The sequence below is a fragment of the Sceloporus occidentalis genome, unplaced genomic scaffold (genome assembly GCF_023333645.1).
Source record: "Sceloporus occidentalis isolate IW3139 unplaced genomic scaffold, rSceOcc1.0.p SCAF_101, whole genome shotgun sequence".
NCBI classification, from domain to species: Eukaryota; Metazoa; Chordata; class Lepidosauria; order Squamata; family Phrynosomatidae; genus Sceloporus; species Sceloporus occidentalis.
The window spans coordinates 2,121,150-2,146,460 of NW_028317081.1; the positions used below are offsets into that span (position 1 = coordinate 2,121,150).

The 25,311-nt window shown below is 39.3% G+C and overlaps 1 protein-coding gene across 1 annotated transcript; it reads left to right on the top strand.

Annotated features, from left to right (window-relative positions):
* Nucleotides 1-10,984: 10,984 nt before the first annotated feature.
* LOC149283787 (prostaglandin E2 receptor EP4 subtype-like) lies at nucleotides 10,985-24,237 on the top strand. Its single transcript, XM_089497303.1, has 3 exons — nucleotides 10,985-11,040; nucleotides 12,828-13,668; nucleotides 23,641-24,237. Exons 1-3 carry the CDS (start codon nucleotides 10,985-10,987, stop codon nucleotides 24,235-24,237), a joined length of 1,494 nt encoding a protein of 497 aa, XP_089353429.1.
* Nucleotides 24,238-25,311: the final 1,074 nt, after the last annotated feature.

Sequence of the window (25,311 nt, forward strand, 5' to 3'; positions counted from 1 at the left end):
GGACGCCACTAAAAAAAAGGGACCATGCAGCTATTATATTAAAGTGAATGAAAAACAAAAAAAGCCTAATATATTTTTGGTAAAATCCCGTAAAATTGTTAGCCTGCCCTGAATGAGGAAGAATGTATGAAGTATAATTTGCCAGCAGTTTGAAAGGTTTCTGCAATGTACACGGTCAAATCACAAAATAGATGTTATGTCCTTTAACAACAGTTTGTAAGCCCTCTTTACCTTTTCTTTATGTAAATCAGAATTGTTTTGTGATGTTCTACTTGTCATGTCCTGTTTTCTTGTTGCGCTGCGGAATATGATAATGCTATAAACCGATAAATAATAATAACTGTAATTCTGAGAATTTGTAGTGCTTTTATAGACCTTTTTTTTTTTAAGTATTTGTTAATATGAAAATATCACTCCATCACTATGTTTTATAAAATAAATAATAAAGTAGCTAAAATAAAATACCACGAGAATATCAAGCTATTATATACAGTATCATTTTACATAGAAGAGACTTGAATTTCAGCAAAAAGGTCAGTTTTATCATTTGAAATTAGCATTTTCATTAATGTATCAGGATAATGTTTAATCCAATATTTAATGAATTTCTCATACAATATCTTTGATGATAGACCTGTTTAGCTATTATGATTGTGTCTCGGTCTCCCACATGGTTTAAAACGAGTTGAAGTTGAAACTGAATTTTTATTAAATTTTTGATTGTCTTATATGGAACCACTACAGCATCAAAAGCAGTAGAATAAAGAATAAAGCAACATTGATCTATAGTTCTTTCATAATAGACAAAATCAGAGTCACTGATGGGAACTCCTATGCAGAGGTCTATGAGGGGTCTATGAGGACAGAACGGAACGCACAGGGAAAGATAGGACACAGACAGGCGTACAGAAGATTAGGAGTTGGTCACTGAGGTGAAAAACGGGATCGGACGCAATACTTCAATGTAACGGTGTGACAAAAGTACCAGGTGATAACACTTAGCATGGTCAAAGCCAAAGTCAAGATCACAGAGAAGTATGGTTATTGATAGCACAGCTGAGGTCAGTGTTTAGCCATTGTTTAGTAGGAAAGCACACCTTAAAAGCATACACATTCAGATTTTGGGGTGCTGCTGAAATGACCAACACAACAAAGCAAGAGATCAGCGCACATCCAGATGTTCAGAGAAGGAATGAGAGCGCATGAGATTCAGCGCCTTGGTAAGCAACATAGCCATGGAAAATTAGAAAGGACTATCCAGACTTGGGGTACTGGCGGGCTAAGCCATAAAGTGTGACGGAATCCCCAATATTTATGCTTCAGATAAGTGCTTTTAAATTATTTCTTTGGTAAGAACAAGCCATTGAGGTGATTGTGGCATCAGATGCTATACATGATGTTAATGCTCTGCAGATATACGCTCACAGTAATGCAGGTAGCAGCTGAACCATGCGGACTTCATGACAGCTTCTCTAGTAAAAGCTTAACCAGAAGAACCAGAGTAGTAGAACACAAATTCAATACCCACCACAGGAGTCAAGACTGAAGGTAGAAGGCTGCAGAATTGCTACACTGCTTGACACTTCCTAGTATTAATTGTGCTCATGAGTTTGAACTTTCCTTGAAACAAAAGTATTTCATTTTATAATTATTATGATGATTCACCTGAAGCAAAATGTTCCTGATCCACAAAAAAGTAGCAAAGCACGTCATTCGAGAGGCTACACTGGAAAATAGTTTTTGATGTTATGACGTACTTTCGGTGACATTTACATTCATTACAGATTCTTGTGAGATCAAACTAGTGATTATGGATTATCCGCTACTATCAACTCTTGACACACGTTAAAAAAAGCAACAAGTGAAATGTTGGCCATCAGCTAAAATGATCAAACACCTGCTATTAGCCACACTGCGCTCTAGACCTTCGTTTGGGGACAGAGGCGTGACTGACGTTCGGCATTGGCAGGAGAATTTGTATCTCTCTTCAAGATAGGACATCAGAGCTCTGTCCTAAGAAAGTCAATGGGGTCTGTTTACAAATCCGACAAAAGTCCAACGTATAAATTCACTAAAGCCAATTCGCATTTCGCACTCAAATTGCACACAAAACTCATATGTACTACATGTAAGTCGAGTTGATGCAACCTGAAAAAAGCAATCGAGTTGCCCAAGGTCTAGAATGTTTGGAGTCTATTGGACCCATTAAACTCAATAGAGAAGTCAAGATTTGATGAGGTTCATGCCTCCCTCAGAATGTTTTTAATAGCCTTTACTCATTCTTTGCCCTGAGCTGGGGATGGAGGGGAAAGGCATATACTTGAGACTATACACTCATTGATTTATTTTATTATCTCTCACCCAACCACACATGGAGCGAGGGCAATTGTTAATATTGGTCTTGAAACCGGAGTCAATTATGGTTGGTCAAGTTTACCCTTAACTCAACTGACCCCTTAACCTCTTAGTGGATAGACCCCAAACAGAGGTTGATCACAACAGCCACTTGTTCAACTTTTATTTCCCCATCATCATATTAACATTTTGTAAATTTTTTATACAACCTTGTATATTTTTAGTCAATCTCCTGCTCTGTAAAGATGCTGTTCCTCCTACTTTTGTAACTAAATGCATTATTAGAAACATCATGCCTGGTTCTGGTGAGGTTCTGATAATGCTGTTTAATCAACACTGTTTAATGAGAACACTTGTCACGTGGCAGGCACTGATAGGTTTGTTGCCATAGAACATTTTAAAATGTTCGGGTTTTCTTTTCATGTAATGAATGAGGAGATAATAAATTGACAGACCTGATAAGGTTTATTTGTTAAACATAATAGAGATGGAGCTAAAGTCTTACCTAAGCACCTTTAAGCCACCTTACTCAATGCATGGGAACCATGAATATGCTTAGTTCAGCACATTGTCTAGACGCTTTCATGCACAGCCAGACCGAACATGTTGGAAGTTGTATAGCAACAACCAAACTGCTCTAAATCCTCCTCCATATAATATTAATAGATAGCATAATGTCCATGACACCCCCCCCCCCCTCAAGAAGAATGGACTATAGTACAGTTATGGAAAGTGTTTTTCAATAGTGCTGAAACAAAATATTTTCAAATAATCATCCCAAATCTCCCATAAAGGGAAATCTGATCTCTCGTGCCTCAAAGAACCATAACAAAGGACTAAATCTAAAACTCTAGGACAACCAGCAGCTATGTGGCACAGGTTAAAAAGTAAAGGCTAATAACATGGCTAGTGTCTTGGATGGGTGTTCTTATGCTGTTTTATTTGCTCCCGTCTGTAGTTGGCTGTAAATTAGAGTAATTTGTATTCAGGAAGTGAAATGTGCAGAGATATGCAAAATACTCGTGTGATTTTTATATTTCTTTTCTTTGTAGATAACAGTTGTCTAACATTTCAACATAGTTCCTTAATTAGAAAACTTAGCAAACACTGTAGACAAAAAAAGGGATATATGTCGAGATGTAGAAATGTGTGTTTCTTTATGAATTGCGCAATCTTCATGGAGGCCACTTAACCACTTGAGTGACGCAAGAGTAGCCAGACCTTTACAGTTTTGAGAGTGGTGGTGTATATTAAAATGACACTTTTGGGGCTAAAATGCCCATTTCGATATGTTTGGATTAAAGTATGAGATCCTGAACACCGCCACTATGGCGTGAATAGATGCTACCAAAAACCTGTGCATGCGCACATGACCCAATGATGCTCGGAAATAGAGGTCACTTGTAAAGCGTACAAGTCTCACTTTTCCCCACCAAAGATGTTTATTATTTTTTGATAAAAGACAATTACTGTAATCATTGACTAAGTTTAAATATTTTAACTCAGATAGAAATGAGCTGTACCTAATTTTACAATACAATTCCTATAAATCTCAGCCATGAACAGACCAAGACTAAGCAGCTGGAATAGTATGTGTGGGCTTGTAAACTAACCCCACCTTAAGAATACTTGGCAGGAAAGGGTTAATTTCTATGACGTCTAGGTGACCTATATTGTCCTGTTTTCTTTTTTAAAACAGGTCAGGTTTTTGCATAATATAATGTTTAATGTATGGGCTAGCGATTTGTACCTTTTCTAGATTTGTTATCTAGGCCCAATTTACTAAATTCTGTGTCATACTGCGTGTGGTAAACAATGAAATGACTCAGTCTTAATCACCCAGTCAGATATTCTGATTTAGTCTATGGTGGAACAGACTTCACTAGCATTGCCATAAAGAATCAGCTCAATGTGGTGTTTCAGCAGGAAAAGCCACCCAAAATATCACGTGACTGACAAAAATGGCAGCCTCCAGGTCTACAGCTGATCGGGACAAAGTGAGATATAACCAGGTTTTGTTATTACTGTAAATAGCACTGGGTTTTGTGCTCAAAGGGAAAAATATTTTTCCCATTGGACTTCCTCATGAAAATCACTATATGATTTTCCTCGCATGGCGTGATTTATAGTCTCTTGTCCACGTACGTCTTTCATTTTCCTGATGTAAGTGATGCAACAATGTATTTGATAGCCGTTTTAAATTTGTTGTTAAATTGCCATGGCTTCTGTACACATGCTGTTATTGCAACATAGTTGGGAGATAAACCATGAAGAATGATATAGAGGAGGAAATAGCAGGTAATAAAATAGGCGTAGAGGGGCAGGAATGGGAAAATACCACTGAGGGATTATGATGGTAAAAGTATCATTTTCTCTACACTGTTAATCTGTCCCAAATATTCCACAGAATCCAGAAGTGACTGACTGGAAACAACATTACTGATCTTACAGAAGGAGAGATATCTTCTGGGTAAAAAATACAGTAGAGGCTACGTTCAGGCAGATAATATGGTCCAGTAGACAATATGGTCCATCAACTTTTCTTGTAAAAATCCAGTGTCCAGTTTCTTCCTGTTACATTATTTTGAGGGTTCCATTTTCTTACATAGTCACTCTGGACTTCCAAGTATTGCTTCCCTTGAGAGAACCTCTTTTTTTTATATTATGGAAGATAAACGCATAAAGCAGTCTGTTTCCAGACCTGTTTTTAATGCAGCAAACACCAAGCCAGATTGAACCTTCAAATCAGATTTTTGGTTTTCCCATCCCATTGTACAAAATTCTTCAACTACAATTTATATGCACATTATTGTGAGTTTTTGGGCTTATAGTACAGTGATCCGCTTATACCCAGGAGTCACTATGAAAAAGGGGCAGAAAGAATTGGGTCATCCACCTAAAGAGGGACACTTGCAGTGCTGTATTTTAGCCTAGAGTGGCAGGTCCATGGGGCTGGCAGCCTATTGGTGATCAGGCTCCCTGTTACACCACTACTCAATGGCCAATTAAAAGGGAAGTCATAGCTCATTAACAATATAGAGGGTGCTTTCTTTAAAAGTGGAGAGCTGAGATAATAAATCCAGTAGGAAGGACAGCGGCATGGAGATGGCACTGCCCTGCCGAAGGTTAATATGCCACTAGATGCTTGGGAAGCTACGCAGGACAAGACTCATACCTGGAAACTTTCTAAATGAGCTGGCTCCTAGACTCTAGGATTCTACTTAGTGACTCACAACATATGTTAACCAAATTGATCTAATACAGGTCCTCATGGAAACATTGACTTGGGTCAATTGGGTCACTTGGGATATCAACCATAACATACTGGGAGCAAAAGCACCAATTGTGAGTCTTATACATGATCACAGTGGTACAGAATAGGAAGGAGTCGGCCCCAATCTATCTGCCCCTTCACCCTGAGAGTGGGGTTTAAACCCTGAGAGTTCCCAGGTATGACAATACTGTATGGTCAAAAGAAAATTGCATCCCAAATCTGCTTTAATAAATCACATACACCCTCAGTAGCTGTGAATGCAATGGTTTATATGACATTTCCATAAAAAAGTTAATATAGGGCAAAATGCTTCTGTGCTCCGATATGTTGTTTAGCTGGATTTCATAAACCTCCTGGATTAGTATGGAACGTTGCCTACAGTCATTTATTTTCCTTCCTTCTCTGCTTTTTACACTTACTTCTATGCACCAATAACGAAGGTAGAGGCAGCCATAAAATAACATTTTATATTCAATTATACTTAAGTTTGTAAAATGTTTCATGCAATATTTTTCAAAGCATATTGTAGATTTGATAATAAGGGAATAGAAACCATCCTCAAAAATTGAAGCATAGGACTTGCCGGTAGGTTTGATCCATCAAGTCTGCCTGAAAGATTTGCTGTAAGATCAAAAACCTTACTTAGTCCTTCGTCTTGATTTATGCTACATACATAAACTGAATGTTTAAGGACATTTTGCAGTATTAAAAAATGTTAAAAAAGTTAACGACTTTAAATGTTTGATAACTTTAGATATATATACTAAATAGATGTTAAGTTAAGCATAAACTGTACAGTAAAAAAAACAAATTAACAAGTATTAAGTGTGTTCTGTCCAGCTAGATATCATATAGAATTACAGAATCATGTAGAATTACAGGCAGGGGACTTGGATAATATTAAATCAAAAATGTGACAAGGGAAACAAATGTATGCAGTTAAAATTGTGTAGCTGTCATTATGTCTACATTGTATCAAAAAAATCTTAAGAGCCACTCACTACCTTAGATGGGTGGTTTTGTTTAAAACACCATTAAAACTATTAAAAAATGAGCATAAATGTGATTTTTTTCCTGGGATCAGGGAAGCGGAGCGTTTTTAGTTACATTAGTAATGCTGTGATGGTTACAAACTTTCACAGCTAGCGAAACACAGAAAATGTGAAACCTATATTCATAATTTTCCGCTATTGGGTTTGTATTGCGGGACTAAATCAAAGTATTTCATAACGCAGCATAATAACTACAAATCCAAAAAAAATACAGTAATAGCATTCCACGCTATAAAATGAAAAGCTGGCAGACATAATAAATAATCGCAATGTCAATCACCCTTATAACTTTAATCACCGTTATAATTCGAATGAAAAAATATGTAACCCATCACGGGTAGAAACTGTTTGCTGTGATTACTGATATATCTATAAGGATAAAATTATATGCTGGTTTTATACGATACTTTGTAGCTTTTTTAGGCATGCTGCTAGAAGGAAAGGGGTTTAAACATAGTTTATTCTATTTCTCCTGTGATGGTGGGAATTGCTTGACTGAGTACGTCGGAGGTCCCCCTAGGGTCATCTGCACTGTAAATCTCACCCCAACTGCTACACCTGGAGTGCCAGATGGTCCCGCTAAATGAATAATGTGATCTGATTTGGCGACCTTTCCTTAACTGTTTGTCTGGGAATTGTCATAAGCCCTGGCATTAATGTAGCAAATGAAAGAGTGAAGAGTTTTCATGTAATTACTAAATCCACTAAATAATAACATTCTTGTGATGCTGTAATCTGCAGTGTAATCTGCAGTGACACACGGTTTCAATGAGATCCCTTGCATCCCCTATCATACATTTTTTAGAGTCTGACTCTCAGTAGAAAAAAAAGGGTTTTGGAACCTAACATCTACATTTCGTTCAGCAATTGCTACGTCACTTAATGTTGTGGCTGCTGGTGGAAAAGAATGGTTTCTTTCCTTCTAACCAATTTGCTTTTATTGCCTGATCTGAACGCCAAACATTACATGATGATCCCTTGAGAGTAGAAATTGTTACTTCAGAATAACAGCAGTGGAATCTGTAAGGCATTCTGACTTCTCGAAGCATGACACATAATGACGCCATCTCTGTCTCTGTAACATCTACGTCAGTGCATCCGACTTAAATGAAAGTAATTTGTTTTGGATGTCCCCACAGTATGAACACTGTCACTTTCATGGCTTTGGTAAGTAATAATATGTTGTAAATCTGTATCTTCTACCTCATATACAACTTTGTACTGAGCAGCACAATAATAATAGGAGCTGCAGGGGGTCTGAGACCAATTCAAAGAGCTCAAAGAGGTTCAGCACCATGGCTTCTGGGTGCCCTAGAAAAACTGACTTTGATGACTTTGATGACTCTCTCTGCACTTCAAAAGCCTACAATAAATGTCCTTCTAGGTGGTACGACTAATGTCCCGTGTCTAGATCACCCCTATGGAATAGCCAGTACTACAGTTGGGCATCCTCTATAACCTGGTGGTGATGTCATCGAAGAAAGCATTGAGATCACTCAGTAACACAGATCTCTTTTCTTATTAGTACATAACTGTACTCATAGGCCATGCTGTTGTTCACAGACCATTTCAGATCATCTGGGACCATGAAATCTGTTCACCATTAGCCATTAGTGTTTAATCATGATCTATGAAGTCTCCAACTACTTAAATTATACTTACCATATTTTAAACGTGGACCTGTCAATTTCGAAATCATAAACTCAGTGCAGGGCCGCCCCCCCCCTTATCTACCCTTCTTCTCCCTCCGTCCCTGCCGCCCCCCCCATTATCTACCCTTCCTCTCCCTCCCTCCCTATTATCTACCCTTACCCCCCCCCCTTGTACTTACCTTTCAGCAGTTTTGCGGCGAGTCTCCCTGTTCGGTCTCGGTGCCGGAAATGAGGTAATCTTCCGGCACTCAGCATTACAAGCCGGCACCGAGACCGAACAGGGAGACTCGCCGCAGAGGAGAGAGAGAGGGGCGCCGAGCGGGTGCTGACAGCTTGGTAAGCGAAAACCGGCGCCCCTTTCTCTCTCTTTCGCTTTAAAAAAAAAAAAAAAAAAAAGGGCTTGGGGCGGTTGCCCCACTCGGCTCCATTGTCGGGCCGGCCCTGACTCAGTGGCCGCTTCGTGGAGAACACTAACACCAAAGTCTTAGCCTGCTAAAGCTCATCTGCTTCAAAGTTGAATGCATTGTGTATTCAGAGATACCCGTCAGCACACCTTCAACAGGCATTAAACACACATACTTGCCCCAACAATCATGCCACGATCAAAGTGACTTAGATAATGCATCCACTGGTTTAGTGGTTTTCTTGACTATATAGGCAAGGCTTATATATTGAGATACAACCACATAACTGTTTGTTTAGGTTAATATTCTCAGAACCACTTCTCTTTCTCAGTCTCCTATTTACTTGTTCCTCTACCAGAGTCCCTGCTGCACCTCTTTAGTGTTCATACCCCTCTGGCTGGGGTTTCTATCCACTTTGACAATTAATTAAGGCTATTAAATGATGGTAGAATGTCCATAGTTCACTGACCGCTCCATCCAATGTGCCTATAACCATTCTCCCTTCTCCTCCTCTTCATTGTCTATCTCTCTCCCCCCCTCAGTGCCCTCACTCCTCTATTCCCTCCTGTAGAGAATGGTAGACGGGTGACAACACAGCCACTACAAAGAACAAACTATGGATAGTTGTATTACTTAATAGTAGGTCTGTTGATAAAGTAGTCAGTTACAGTGGATAGACACAAATAATATTAATAATGTATTATTCACACAAAGGGCAAAGATTTCACAGCAAAATGTCTTCATGCAAGTTCATAGAGGGATTTCGATTATTTTTGGGCCCTGACGTGTTCTGATTCAAATAACGCACCTGACATTTCTACTAATTGTTAAAGTACGGGAGAATTCACAAAGAATTTGTACCTTCGTATAAAGTTCACGATCCTCCTCTTATGTCACTGTGATGGATAGTATGCCAGTTTGTACTGTTCCCAGATAATGGCGTTTGGGGCTTTGCAGAAAGTAGCTCATTATTTTCTATAGTAGTAATAATAACAGAATAGCTGTGCCATGCGCTATAATTACAATCATATGGGGAAACATATCAATCGAAACATATTAAAGATGGGACATTATCTATTTCTTATGTTTTTTTCCAACAGCTGTTTTATCTCCTTTTTGTCCCAATAAACTTCTTTACCTGCAGACCTGGGGGCCACCATTGTTGTTTTCCTGCTTAAACACCACACTGAGCTGATACTTTATGGCGATGCTAATGAAGTCCTTCCCTGCTTAGACTTTTATTAGTCCTAACATCTGCCCAGGTGATTAAGACCAATCCTTTCTATTGTTTACTACAGGCAGTATGATAAGGATTCAGGGGGTTTGTCTAGTAGATTATCTGCCCGTTACTTTATCATTTGTTATTAAATGGAAAATCTGTTTAAATTTCTTCTTTTCCATAGCAGGGAAGCAGAGAATGCCCGCTGTTTCTGTCTTTTTCAGTAAATCCAGCATCGTTTCACTAAAAAACGCTGCGTATTCACTGTCCCAATCAGCTTTGTACGTCCTCGTGTACCCAGCGCGGTCTCCGACAATGGCTCCGAGTCATGCTGACGATGCTCTCCGGGGCGCAAAACTCAATTTAAGTATAAGATGAATTTTGACATCATTGTTCTCTTCTTATTCTTCATTTGAATTCCAATCAGAGACGCAATGCTTTGTGTAAGAAGCGCCCGTGTCTGTGAAGGGGGTTAAGCAGTTTCTACCTGTTTTGTTTACAATACGTTTGTCTCTTCATTAATCTCAGCCCCCGTCTGGTGAGCTCGTGGGTCAGATGCCAACTAAAATGAAACAAAGCAATACAGCGCAGAAGTGCTTTTAAGTCCAAGGGTAAAGCGAGGTTTTAACCATTCTAATCAAATCCTCTCTTTCATTCCTAATGACAAAAACATTTATATATGGTAACGCTCCATCACAGCCAGCCTTATAATAATAATAGGGGTCCCGGGTGGGATAGATATATCTGCAACTAGACCCCCAAAGTCCAAAAAGGGTCAGATACACTGCTATGCCTGTCCCTCGTGGTCTTGTGTGGGACGGGGGCATCTGGCCTTCTGCATGGGGCTACCTGTTGCTATTGAAAGCAGCACAAGGGTAAAAATTATTATTATATATTATTATTATTATTATATATTATTATTATTTTAAATCTTTATAGAAACATACAGTTTGACAGCAGATAATAACCATTCGGCCGCCAAGTCTGCCCGTTTAATCCTGGGTCTTAGATTCAGGATAGCTTTATGAATGTCTTATACATGTTTAAATTCCCTCACTGTATTAGCCTCAACCTCTTCTAATGGGTGGCTGTTCCATTGATCTACCACCCTCTCGGTAAAGAAAAACTTCCTTACATTACATCTAAGCTCCAGAATTCTAATATGTCTATCCAGCAGGTGTAGCACAGCCCAGAAGCAACAGCAAGAACCTGGGATACACTGCCGCTAATAATACTGATAATAGAAAGATGTTTAGATCTGATAGCCTGTGAATGATAATAGAGTAAGACGCATTTGCAGAAGAGCCCCAGAGCGTGCGCGTGATACGCCTGCAGAGCCGGACCGGTGTTCCTACAGACGCAGCACCTTGTTTATTATCCCAGATTGCATTACTCTGATTAGCGTGTGGCGTGCGATGTGTTAACTGCAACTGCTAGAGTGCCCATTATCCCCACTCCAAATGAATGTACAACTCCTATCACGCCCTCCTACGACTATTTATTGGTTTGTGAAGATTGACATGTTAAATGGACATAGTCACTACATTTAGTTATATATAGCGCCAGCACATTCCGTAGGGCTGTTACAATAGGAGCAGGTGAAAATATTTTAAAAAGACAATGGCAATAACATTAATACACATTAAAACATACTGGTACAGAAGCAGATAAGGGTCCTGCTCTTGGGAGCTGACAATCTACTGGATGGTCGTCACAACTCACATCACTCACAGTCAGCACTCTGCAAACTATTCCTACAACCTTCAGCCAGCGCTCTGAGCTAAGGCTATATCAGTGCTACCTTCCTAACTAAACATTCTTAGTGACTTACTACTTGCTGGCTAAAAGGTGATGGGAATGAATAAGAATCTCTCTGTAGTATATATATATATACGCTGTCGTGGACTGCAACTCCCATCACAATACGAAAGCCAGGATAGTGCAGCATAGTCCCCGAATTGGTGAAGCTGGTGAGACCAGCTACTGAGCGTCACAGCTCTCATCATGCTCATCCACTTAAACTAATAGTAGGATATGGATGATGAGAGTTGTAGTCCACTGCAGCTGGTATTATTAACCAGCAGTGGTAAAATCCGTGCTGCAGAAGGATTCAGGAAGGAGCGGGTAACGGGCGCAGGTCCCCAAAACACTAGCGGGCTTCCTAAATAAGAGAAACGTGAACCCACAAAGTTTAAGGGGCTCCGGCACCCGCACTGGCTTCACCGGTCTGAGATCAGCTCATCCCCGTCTCTGCCGGGCAGCATCCCGATCACCGGGAGCGGACAGCAGCGCAGCGAGAACAGCGAGTCCTCACTCCCCGCATCGCTGACATCAGCGCAGCCAATCACAAGAGCCAATGGGCGGAGAGCACCGAAACCCCGCCCTCTGAGAAACTTACAACAGAGGAAACTTGAGCTCAAGTCTTGTAGTGTCTGCTACAGCAGGGCAGTGGATGGGTCCCAACGACAATCGGGAGGGAGACGACTCCGGGGTGATACAATGAAAAACTATAAGGTGGACTTCATGCTCAGCAGATCTGCACAGCTAAGGCATGGTGGCACCTAAACCTGCTTGATGACCCCCATCTCCAACCTACTTTTGTCTCAAGGAAGTGAAGTGTGTGACCTTTGGACCTGACACCTGGCACTGGGACTCACCTGGCTCTGAGTAAAGAAATTATTATAATTACTTGATCACTCAGATCACTTTCTTGGACGAAGAAGAAACAAGAATAAAAAAAGTTAATGACTGCCTGATTCTAGACATTTATTAGATCCTCCGCCTATAGTAAATCAATTAAAGCTGACCAGAGACAGAGAAGACCTCATCTAGCTGTTGGACCTGGGATTATGCTCCATATATGGATGTAAGTTTAGAAATGGCTACTTTGGAAAGTTATAACTTGTCCCTTGAATACAACATGTCTTCTGCACCTAATGTGAGCAGCAGTATTGGGGCAGTTGGTAAGCCCCCCACCATCCCAGCCGTCATGTTTATCTTTGGGGTGGTGGGAAACCTGATTGCCATCATAGTCCTCTGCAAATCGCGCAAGGAGCAGAAAGAGACCACCTTCTACACGCTGGTCTGTGGACTGGCTCTCACTGACTTGCTCGGGACTTGCCTGGTCAGCCCTGTGACCATCGCCACCTATGTCCAGAATAAATGGCCAGGTGGGCATCAGCTGTGCGAGTACAGCTCCTTCATCCTTCTCTTCTTTGGACTGTCCGGTCTCAGCATCATATGTGCCATGTCCATCGAGCGGTACCTGGCTATCAATCATGCCTATTTCTATAACCACTATGTGGACAAGAAGTTGGCCGGTCTCACCCTCTTCGCCATCTACGTGTCCAACGTGCTCTTCTGCGCTCTGCCCAGCATGGGTTTGGGGAAGACCACCATGCAGTACCCCATGACCTGGTGCTTCATAGACTGGAGGACCAACGTGTCCACCCATGCCGCTTACTCGTACATGTATGCGGGCTTCAGCTCCTTCCTGATCCTGGCCACGGTGCTGTGCAATGTGCTGGTGTGCGTGGCTCTGATCCGCATGCACCGGCAGTTTGTCCGCAGGACCTCGCTGGGCACCGATGCCCGGCTCTCGGACTTCAGGAGGCGCAGCAGCTTTAGGAGAATGGCCGGGGCAGAGATCCAGATGGTCATCCTGCTGATCGCTACCTCCGTGGTGGTGGTGATCTGCTCCATCCCCCTCGTGGTGAGTCCCTTCTATCCCAGCCCTCCCTCCCCATCTCTATTCATTTTATTTGTCCCATTAAAAGCTGATTATTGAAGGGCAAAGCACAGACACATTGCACTGTGGTGCACACATGGTTAAAATCAAATGGCTTTATGTTTTTTTTTTAGTATATACATCTCTACTATACCTGTAGAGGTTGCCAACCCCCACTGAAGGTGTGTAAAGATCAAATAAATAGGGGGTTGGCATGTCTAGCTAGAAACCCCAGGAAAATACAGTGGTTATTAAAGATAAAATTGTTTCTCTCTGTTCTTGGCCATGACTCCCATCACCTCCAGGCATCACCTCTTTGCTTAACACGGCTTAGTTGTAATATTGGGAGCTATAGTCAGCTTGTGATGAATGCCTCTGCTTATGGAAATATTAACTTGGTCTCAACAAGTGGAAGTGGACAGAACAATTGGAATCTGAGAAGCATGTGCATTTTGAGGACCATCTGTAAAGAGTGTAAGCTCCTCAGGGGAGAGAGTGGCATTTTATTAATATTATCTTTATATAGGGCACAAGATTCCGCAGCACTGCACATTATTGTCATTAAAGTGGAAGTGCTGAGACCTCAGAGATTTAAACACATTGCAAACTATGTGTATTTGTTAAGTTTGGCACGCAAAGGGTATAATACCACCCTATAGCTGCCACTTGGGCAGGTTGAGACACAAAGGGCCACCAGAACTGGCCGGGCCCTTGGCAGCTGCCTAGAGACAACGCTGATATGCTTGTGGAAGCGAAAACCAGGATCTGGGCTGATAAAAGTCCACTTACTGAGTGGCTTGGAAGTATTCAGTAGTCCGTGTCATATGTGTGACCGCTCGCTGAGTCTATTTATTTTTATAGTGCCCAAGAGTATATATTCTTTAATTGTGACTAATACAGATGCTGGGGTATTGTGGGCTGTGTTACTGCTACCATAAAACATTTAATAAGGCAGAAGTCAGAACATTCCTGGTTAACCCAGACTCCAGCCTGATGTCTAAATAACTCATTTTCAAGATATTTCACTTTCACTTCCATGACTTACTCACATAGCAGCAAATCTGGACTGTAGTAGTTGTTTAAGCTCTATAAAGTTTTTTTATTGGTATATAATAATAATAATAATAATAATAATATAAAAATAATATATATTATATTATTCTGCCTTAACTTTATTCTAAAAATGCAAGTGTGTGTCTTGACAAACTTTTGGGTTCGGTGCTTTATCCGGAAAAACAAAAAATAACAATTGTGAAACGAGCAATATGTTCTTTTTTCGTTGAAATGTTAACAGTTTTGTTTTTGATACAATGTTCCTCTTAAGAAAGTCTACAGAGGCATGAGGGCAAACAGTAGCTTGTTGTGTAAGTGTGATAATGTACTTACATTCCCAGTTCTGCAAGTTCGACAAGATAATGTGCAATACACTCCACCTTAATTATACAAATCAGTAAAGGTGTGAATGATCTCAGATAGGTTCAAATTGCTGCGGCATTTGACTATTTATTTATTCTGTACCTGTCCCTGCCAAAGGAACCAGAAATGTAAGAATAAGAAATCACTAATGGCTAATAAATGGCTGACCTATATCAGAATTTTAACTACAATTTAATAGATATTATCGATAAACTAAATAATAATAGATTTAACCTTTTTCTGGGAAAGAAACCTGTGCATCCTAGGCAAGCAAAGAGTTTTTAGCACTTTTCAGACATTGACAGGGTTAAGGGACATCCGCATCTCGTATAATGTAATAAGCGACCTCTGCCACTAGTAGCCGAACAGACGAAATCTCGCATCACTCTCAGCCCAGGGTTATAATAAGGTCCTGCGCAATAGCTACTGTGCGCTGCGATGCTAAGGGCCAGCAGAGCATGATGAGAGTTAGAAACCAGTGTGTCTTGCCTGCTTCACACCGAAGACAACAAATTGCTGCTGTCTGCAGACGTCTTTATCAAGAATTGATATTTTGATGTCAGGCAAATAGCATTTGAGATAAAATATGCCAGCGTTGTGACGAACCTATTCCAATTTTAGTTATAGAATTTTTTTAATCTATTTTACTCGCCGCCTGCCCTGCATAATTCCCCTAGTGATGTTCGAAAGTGGTACCAAAAATGAATCATTCTGGTGATCAAGTTCCTCCAGTGGGTTTTCCAGTGCAAGAGGGTGGTAAGCCTCAGTATATAGATGTCTGGCATAGAAATGGGGAGATTCCAAACTTTTCTGGATGAAGCAAACTTTCATGGCATTTCACTGCTAAACTTATATAGTTGCACTCAAACTCAAACACATTATGGTTCTATCAGTGTCCAGTTGCAGCTACTAAGTGTCCTATAGGTTGAGAGCTTTCTATAATGATATCTAAAGAGTTTAACAAACTGCTCAATGGTTTTGCAAATTGTGAAATGTTTGAGTGGCAAATAATTCATGTGATATCAGGCAGCTTGGTTATCTAAATCAAACATTTACATTTGATGTTTACCATTAACCAGCTGCTTAAGTTTAATGTCCTACAGGAGATAGGCGAGGTCTATGTATGGGCTGCATACTTGGCGGCTGATTATTACTTATTAAAAATTGTTTTTGGCACTTTGGGCTGCTGCAGGAACTTAGCATTGACTCATCACTACCAATTCTACAGTTATATTGAGACACTTAACATTTTAAGGATGAATCACAAAATATTTCATTGCTATCACAACCTTAGTAGGTAGAAACCTCAGTGTCACAGGGTTATCTTGTTTGAAACCACTAATTTCTTGTACATGGTACAAACAAAAGCAAGAAGGGCCTAATGACAGTTAGTAAAAAAAACATGTGTCAGTGTATATAAAAACATGTCTTAGTTTGAGACTAAAGTCCTTGATGTGTGACTAGATGTTTGACCGAACTTCCAGCTTCTTCTGGACCACCATGCATTTTGAACACAGTAGTGCTGGAATAGAATCCTTTCCATAGTTCCTGCTGTTCAACCTTATCTGGTTTCAATGACGGAAGTAGCTTCCTTAGAGCAGAGACACTACCCTAGAGAGTCTTCCACCCAGGGTTGTCCCCATGAGGGTGCTGCACCCAAGACCTATGAACTCTTGCAACTTGGCAGGCTGTAATTACTAATAATGAGAAGTTAAAAAAGTTTATTACAGCACAAGGATCTAATGATGACTGCCTCAGCCAAGCCGCTGTTTAGTCTACACCAAAACTATTTGAACAACCCCCCCACCACCACCACATTTTATTGAGTTAAGGTGTTATTCTTCTCCATGTAGTGATTCCAAAACACAATGTATCTAATTAAAATTGTGATTGCACAGTAATAGAATATGGTAGAGAAGCAATTTCTGGTCAGGGCGGTGCCCTTAATTGCAATGTCCTAATGCATATTATGTTCTAATAACGCTTGGAAGCTGTCTATGTGCTCAGTTAACCCTTTTGTGTGACATAGTCAACACTAACTTTACTGACCTGATCACCTGGTCCATTAGTAATTGTTGGAAATTTGACCCTACAAATTAAAATGAATTGTATTTACAAATAGTTAAAAAAATACCGTGTTATTGCTCTGTTGCATTATTAAATGTCCAACCCCGGATGCACGTTCACAACAATTAATTTTGTGTACTCAGCTTATAATGCATTGATTGATCATTGACTTTGCTAGCGCTGACAAATATTAACTCAGTCTAATGATAAGAATGTCCTAAATTGATAGTCGCGTTTTGCTTTGTTGTCTGAGATACATGATTAATACAAGGCTAATACATGTTTAGCAGTATTGTTTTCATGCCCCTTATGTTTTTGGTTGATAATTTGTTATTTGCCATTTTGAGAAATATAATCTACCATCTGCATCACTTTGGTTTGATAGTAACTGCTTCACTCTTACCTAGTAGACCTTACCTACTAGTAGCTGCAGATCACAGCAGAACTCTGGACAGTAAGATGGTTGAAAGGGTTTGGTCATTCATTGACCAAATATTCTGTAACTCTGCAAAAAATTAAATAAACGAAAATAAAGATTTATCATTGGTCTAATCAGGCTGATCACTTGATTCCATTTAAAGACAAGTTTGGTAGCATAACATCTGAAAAAAAGCACTGAACCTGGGAACACAGATATTACACACACTTTGTTATACCAAGTAGTAGTGGTGATGTTCACCTTGGCCATGCCATGTTGATGACCCATTAAATTTTGGTGACAAAAGTTGGAGTTAAAGGACAGCAGCATCTTATATCTGTGTCCAAACTAGAGATTCTCATGTGCTCTTCACTATGCACATGGTACATCACTGAGAAAATCGAAAACCAAAACCGAGTCGATACTGAAGAGTGGACAAAAATCTGATGACTGATGACCTTGCTACACAGCATGCAAGGAAAATGGGTTCAAACAGGCCAGAATGGGGTAGTTTGATGTCCTCTTCTAAGAAATCATCACTGTTTTCTACATATTGTTTGGTTGCATAGCACCATGTAAATCTAAAATGCAGATGGTCTGAAAAACGTATAGCGCCACATCTCTGAAACCCCTTAAATTCCAAAGTGGATTCTATAGGTTAGCTAGTCATGTTTTAGAGAAAAAAATGCATGATATGAATTATAAATAAGAATCACCGATTTTGTTCAATAGGTTTTTTTAGAACTCGCCCATTAAAACAATTATGTAGAAATCTACCTAAAAATCAGTTTAACTAATATCGTTGTGTTTGTGTCTACTGTGCTGTTATTTTATTTAACATTGCAACCCGTGAGAGGGAAAAAGGTTTTTTTTTTTAATCTATCCAAGTCTTTAACAACCACTTAAGCAAAGTGTGTTTTATAAACCAAGAATACATCACGTTAACGTCTAACGCTGCTAAAACTTTACAAGTCAAAGTTGTACCTTGATTTGTTAATAAAGCACGGCGTACTATTTAGTCTGTGTAATAGCAGATGGCTACTCTTACACAAATAGTGAGCAGGTTTTTCTTTCTAATTCTTTTTTTTGTATAGAAAAAAAGAATTTTTGGGTCCATGACAGTATCGTTACATGAATTCCAAGATTTCACATGGTCGGGGTATTGGCAGGTGACATGCCAGACACATGTGCTACGAACTTGGGCATGCATGCCAACCAGACCTGTATATAGGCTGAAAATGCACAAATCATGCCAAAACAACCCTCCTGGTGCGCAGATGATTATATCTGATTGAACTCCCCATTGGGCTCCTTGAGAATGAAGGAGAGACGCAGGTTCCTCACAAAGTTTTATAGCTGTAAAGAATTTTCCCTTAAACAAATTTGTGGTTATAAATATTGTATGCGCATAACTATTATTTTATTGTATGGGTAGAATATGGGCCCCTGATAACTCTTATTACGTACGGCTCCTAATAACCTTGAGGCGCTCCTGCGCAGAACATGCTAATGGGTCGTGGATGATGGCTCCACACATCAGCCGCTCATAAGAAGTCAATTCCTTTAGCTCTGAAGCCGTCTGCTGCAGTATATGCCAGCAAAGCTAATACATAACTGGAAGTTAGATTGAGACACTAGAATTTAAGTCTGAGAAGGCATAGTCATGCCAACAGTAGAGACAGAAGACACATAATTATCAACAATACAAACAAGCAGAGATAATCCAGAGTACTGCATTCTTGTTGACATGGGACATCTCTCCATTCCAGTCCCCAACACAGTCTTACAGACTAGATTTACAGAAGCATACACTGATTGCTTAGTGATACAGGCAACAAAGTGAGTTGCTTAATTATATGTTGATCAGATATGTGCTAAAATATGGGTGGATTTGTGGCCTCGAGGACTTCTTGCTTTCAGATTTCTGCTTTAAGAAGCAAAGTTACGCAACTTTTTTTTTAAAAGGTCTCTGCCTAACATGATGGAACTAGAAAGATTTATCGTGTCAAATGTACATTGGAAATAACGAAATAACTTTGATGCATTTGAAATTATTATTTAATTATACGTCAAGTACGGGCCTGTGAATATTATGCATGTATCAGCCCACTCGCTATAATGAACACAGATAGTTTATTAAAAAGTACACATGAGACATAATACTCATTTTAACCCTTTCACTGTCAAAGTTACGGCTCTGATCCTTTTTTTTTATTTTTTTTTTTTAAATGTAAAAACTCTTCCATGTAGACATTAGGCCTGGGTAGTAAGTTCCCAATATATATAATGATAAAGACGAAAACTAAATTGGGGCCATTTACTTCCTTCATTAAGAACATCTTCTGGAAATGAATCCTCTACATCTGGGAGTATAATTTAATTTCTTCATCATGTGTCTGTGAGTCTAATTCCTGTAGCTGTGTTTTTTTCTTTCTTTCGGATTTTCTATCGTTGCCACAGATTTTGACCTGAGATAAAATAATTGTTAATCCCGGGGAAATACACTAATGCTGGGTTGTAACTTTTTCTTAAAATACCCATTAACATTTCATACATTGTTCATTATCCTGGTTAATCAATCCCCTCTGGCTAAGAAATGGTGATAAAGCCTTTTTATCACCGATCTCCGACATGTTGCCCCCTAAGGACTCGGTTTTCCCGTCTCTTTCATGAAGATGCAAAACAGTTCCATGACTTTTAACGGGACCAACAGGGGTCATTAGATTAGCCCTTGATGTCAGACTTATCCGCAAACAACAGTTTACTTTGAAATGTGATCTTGCAATATATACGAGTGACCTTAAATAAAGCGGTAGATGTCGCTCATTTGTGGAGGTCACAATCTCCACATGTACAATGACCAGTGATTATAGATCAATAAAATTAGTTTTCAAATTGGTTTTCGACCACATTTCCTCTGCAGTTGTTCTCTCAGGTAGTAATAAATCACTTTTTCAAAATTTTGTAAATTAAAACCAGTCATTTACACGTTAGCTACAAAAATCTTAATGGCTGCTAATTAGAGGGAAGTTATTTGACAGGAAAAGAAAGATTTTTATTTGGCCTAACATTATGTATAGATTGCTGGTCCCTTTCCTTGCGCTGGATGCAGTGACTGGAACAAGATGGCTGCTGCCGTCACCTTTGATTTACATTTATGTAAACATTGTTAATTATTAATAAATTATTATTGTTATTAATAAAGACATTAAGCTAAACTACATTCTGTGAGTTTCCTCATTGCAAGTGATTTGTGGTTATTTTACATGGGTGCCAACAGTATTGGAAATGTAATCTCATAATTTAACAAATTAGAGCGTAAAACACTTGGATTAGGTGCCGGTGTTGAAAGACAGGTTTAAATTAATCCTCACAGTGGCCATTTCCTTCGATTTGCAGGAAGTGCCATCTGCTGGTCATAAAAGCACTAGAAATGATTTGGTTATTTACAGCATTTTTACGAGATGTTGAAACGTGCATCTAGTTTTTAGACATTGCATGAGAAGTACCGGCTGCCAGCGGGACTCCTTTTCGGGACGGTTCCCATTACTGAGCTGCGAGCATTCTGTCCCTCTCTGGATTGTTTACAGTAGTAGTTAAATAACAATTATATATGGTTTTCCATGGGAATAAGATACATATGTTTTTGTTTAAAATATAGTATTCCACTTATGGTTGAGTTAAAATCCCGCAGTATTTTTTTTTTATTATTTCAATATTTGAAAAAAAAGATTATATTGCCCAATCTGACATTGGCATTAATGAAAATAACTGTTTTTGTTTCTAATAACTGCGTTGTAGTCAAAAATAAAGTGCACTGGTATACGTTATTATATTTTCTACTGAGAGGGTGGTAGATAATTGATCAGATAATCCCATCAGAAGTGGTAGAGGCTCATACAACGAGGGACTTTAAACATGCATGGGATGGGCATAAAGCTCCTGAATCTAAGGTCTGATTAAGGTCTGGGTCTCTACATCAGGAAAAATGGCCAGACTAGATGGGCCGAATGGTTCTTATCTGCTGTCAAAGTCACTGCTTACAAGAAAAGTCGGGTAGTAAGATAATGGCAGTGCTCCTGCCTCTCCCCTAAATCTGAAATTGCTGAATACTACTTGAAAGTACATGAGGTCTTCTTCTGCACCATGTAAAATTGGAGGGCCCCACTACCATATGTTAACTTTAGAAAGACTTCCTACGCTCATGAACATAAGAAAACCCAGTCAAGAGAGAAGTTACTGCCTTTTTAAAGGATATAGTTGTGTTAATGTGATAACACACAGGTACTTGACATTGCCTCGTGGTTAAATTGTACTGGCAGCAAACACAGACAAACGGTGGCAATCTTGTTCACAATTACATGGCTCTATGGCTCTTGTAAATTCAATATATGTGATTACTACAAAACCCCCAAAGATAAAGAGATGTTTGTTACAAATATATGAAATCACAGAACCATGGACGCTGTACGCCAGATTGCCCCTGGATAGGTGATCTGTTTTCTATCATTCTAATATCTATTAGCAAGAGCCACGGCTGTTTCTAGACATTAGTCCCCATTGGTTGAAAATGGCCAGATATTAAAGGATCCATCATAAAATGTCTTAATGAGCTTTGCCAGAGGTTTGGCACAAAAAAAGAACATATGCTGAAAGAGTGATGTAATGAAATAAATATAATAAGGTCACCTCTCCACAACTGTATCCATTTTATTCACCGGCCAAACAAAGTGTAGTGATAGCTAGCGAGTCACATATGATCGAGCTGAATGACAACCAAAGAGTTAAAACTCTTTACTTTAAATGACAAGTCAGGCTAAGCCACACAGTTGATTCAAGCCTTCGATGGCTTACCCAGCACTAAAAAAACTAAAAACTACTGGTGCCTTCTATAAAACTTTGTGATTGTGCCTTATTTGTATTCTTTATCTTGTACATCTCCTCAGTGTCCCAGTTTTGTTTTTGTTTTTTTTGGAGGGGGTCTCTGAGATCCAAACCCCTTAGTCTGGGTATCCCAATATTCTAATTGATTTGGTCAAATAACAAGCTGTAGGTCATGAAATCAAGTGAAAATGTATTGGAAAGCCCCTGTGTCACATGCCATTAAAGAAAGATGTCCCCGTTATTACCATAACAAATGCCAAGGGGCATGGTTTGACAATTAAGACCCAAGAAAACGCTTTTGGAAAGGAAATGGAGCATTCAAGGTTTGATCTGCTGGGAATTGCTTGATTGTTCTTTTGACTGGACATCAGACCAGTTTGAGACCATTGCACATATGGCAATTAAGAATGATTAAACTAACTTGCACCAATGTTTTAATTGCAAGAAGTGTTTTGTCCAACAAAATTTCAACACGCAGTATTTGGAAAGAATTAAACTTACCTCGAATACGCCAACAACTTGCCATGCCAAGAAAGTTATATGTAAAATAAGATGTGACGTCTCTGGAAAACTGGTCTCGCTGGATTAATTGCAGTTGCTTCCTTTTGGATTTTTTTCCAACTGGGACACAAATAAAAAAGTAAATTTTTATGTATGGCTAAAATTAACTGAAAGGGTATATTAGAAGAAAGAGTGACAAGTGTTCCTTACTTTTATCTCAGTCATCTATAAAACTTTTCATTTTACTTTGGTGCCAGAATCACTGCAATGTGTTCACATACTTTTGGGTTTTTCTTTAAGAGAAGAAGCGATTATAGGCGATCGGGGGGGTTCTTTCTCGTGCAGAACACACAACAGTTGGTTATGAATATCAACATTGTGACTTTCAACACAACCATAAAATTACTTGATCTATTTACTTTTTAGGAATGCGTTACATAAACGAGTTATAAGTATATATGTCTAGAGGTGGCTATACATTATCTTAAAGATAAGAACGTTTCACTCCCAAAGAACAAATATGAAAACCTATTTTATTTTTAATTGCTGTGGAAAATTCCTTCCCATTACTGGCGCTTTCAAAGTTTTTTGAAGTTGATGTCTGCCGTTTTATTCTGTTTGTTTTAAAGATAAACTTACTCGTGCTAAATATATCCTATTTTCATTTGCAGGTACGTGTTTTTGTGAACCAGCTCTATCAGCCTGAATTAGTCAGGGATGTCTCAAGTAACCTGGATCTGAAGGCAATTCGAATAGCTTCTGTGAACCCAATATTGGACCCTTGGATTTATATCCTCCTGAGGAAGACCGTCCTTAGCAAACTAATAGAAAAAATAAAGTGCCTGTTCTGTCGGATTGGAGGGGGTCGGAGACCACATTCTGCAGGGAGCTTCAATTGCACTGATGGTAGAAGGGTCTCGTCAGCCCTCTCAAGCCATTCTCCGTCATTTGTTTCCCGGGAGCTTCGAGAAGTTAGTTCAACATCCCAGACTTTACTTTATCCTTTGGAACTCAGCGATGGTAGTTTCAAAGGCAGCACCATTTTGCCAGGGGCCACCATGGCCATCAACACACATGGAACCTCAAGCAGGACGTTACATGGTTCAGACCAGTCTGTTTCTTCTCAGGGACCAGACTCCGAGCAAGTGTTGATTACAGACGAGACTCAGGTGACACAGACAACTCCAAACGGAACTTCACCCAAAGGGAATCCACTCCATGTCACATTTCCAGATGAACCATTGAATTTGTCAGAAAAATGTATATAGAGGTTTATGGTACAGACCTGTGCCATTCTCATGACAAGACCATTATTCGAGTCTTTTCATGTGGCACATGCTCTAGGTGTCTGGTCATGAGATGGCAAGTCATTTTCAGATGATTGAACAATATTGACTAAACCAGAGATGTTTATCATAGTTTAAGTATGCAGAATACCGGCTACCTACTTTTTCTGGCATACACTATTGGCACTTTTTGTTGTGTGAATATGGCACCTTTTCATGAAAGGATCTTATTTTTCTGTAAAGGGGCAAACGATTGATTGTTATATGACCCTTAATTTGCTACTTTAACTTTGCAATTTTCAGGGGCAAATTACATTTGCCTGATATATGATGTCAATTTCTGGCTAAGCTTTAAAAATGTGAATTTTTATGGTTGAATATTGGTGTGTATAAAGAATGTACATTTATTTATTGTCTTCTCTGTGAGAAGGATTTTAGATCAAGTTATCTAGTTATGGATTAAAATACAATTTACTTATCCTGCGTTTCTCAAGAAAATGAGGGGTATTATCAATGTTCTACTACAGTTTTGCACTAAAACCAATATATATATATATATATATATATATATATATATATATACTGTATGTGTATATATATGCAGATGTAGATTTCCAAGCACCAATGCTGTAATATGACATAGATAATTCCTCAATGCCGCAATCTGCACAATGATACAGATATTCGGATGGGCATTGTTGTTGAATGTAAACGCTTACTGCCGACAATTACACTTAAAAAAAAAAGGATACAGTGTATTTTTTAATGTTTTAGAAGACAACAAAATGTGGATCACCATCTATTATAGAACCCATATTAGCATATTCGTTATTTTCCAAATTTGCCGTAAAAGCTTTGATTATAACAGTTTTTTTGCCGAGATATCTGGGCAGTGCCTTAAACTCAGAGGCAGGAAAGTTTTTTCCTAAGCTTCCCCGTCAGTCCATCCCAGTTCCTGCCACTTGGCTTCCAAGATCTTTTTGATCCTTCACAACCCTTGGCGTGCCTACGAGTTGCACATGGAAGAAGAAAGTCTGGTGGAGCAAATAATCTCTT

Excerpts from the sequence above, each read along its gene's own strand:
- LOC149283787 (XM_089497303.1), top strand. The coding sequence starts at position 10,985 with ATGTCTTATACATGTTTAAATTCCCTCACTGTATTAGCCTCAACCTCT. Across the intron at positions 11,041-12,827 it reads GCCTCAACCTCTTCTAATGG|TTTAGAAATGGCTACTTTGG; the intron begins GTGGCTGTTCCA and ends TATGGATGTAAG. Across the intron at positions 13,669-23,640 it reads TCTGCTCCATCCCCCTCGTG|GTACGTGTTTTTGTGAACCA; the intron begins GTGAGTCCCTTC and ends TTTCATTTGCAG.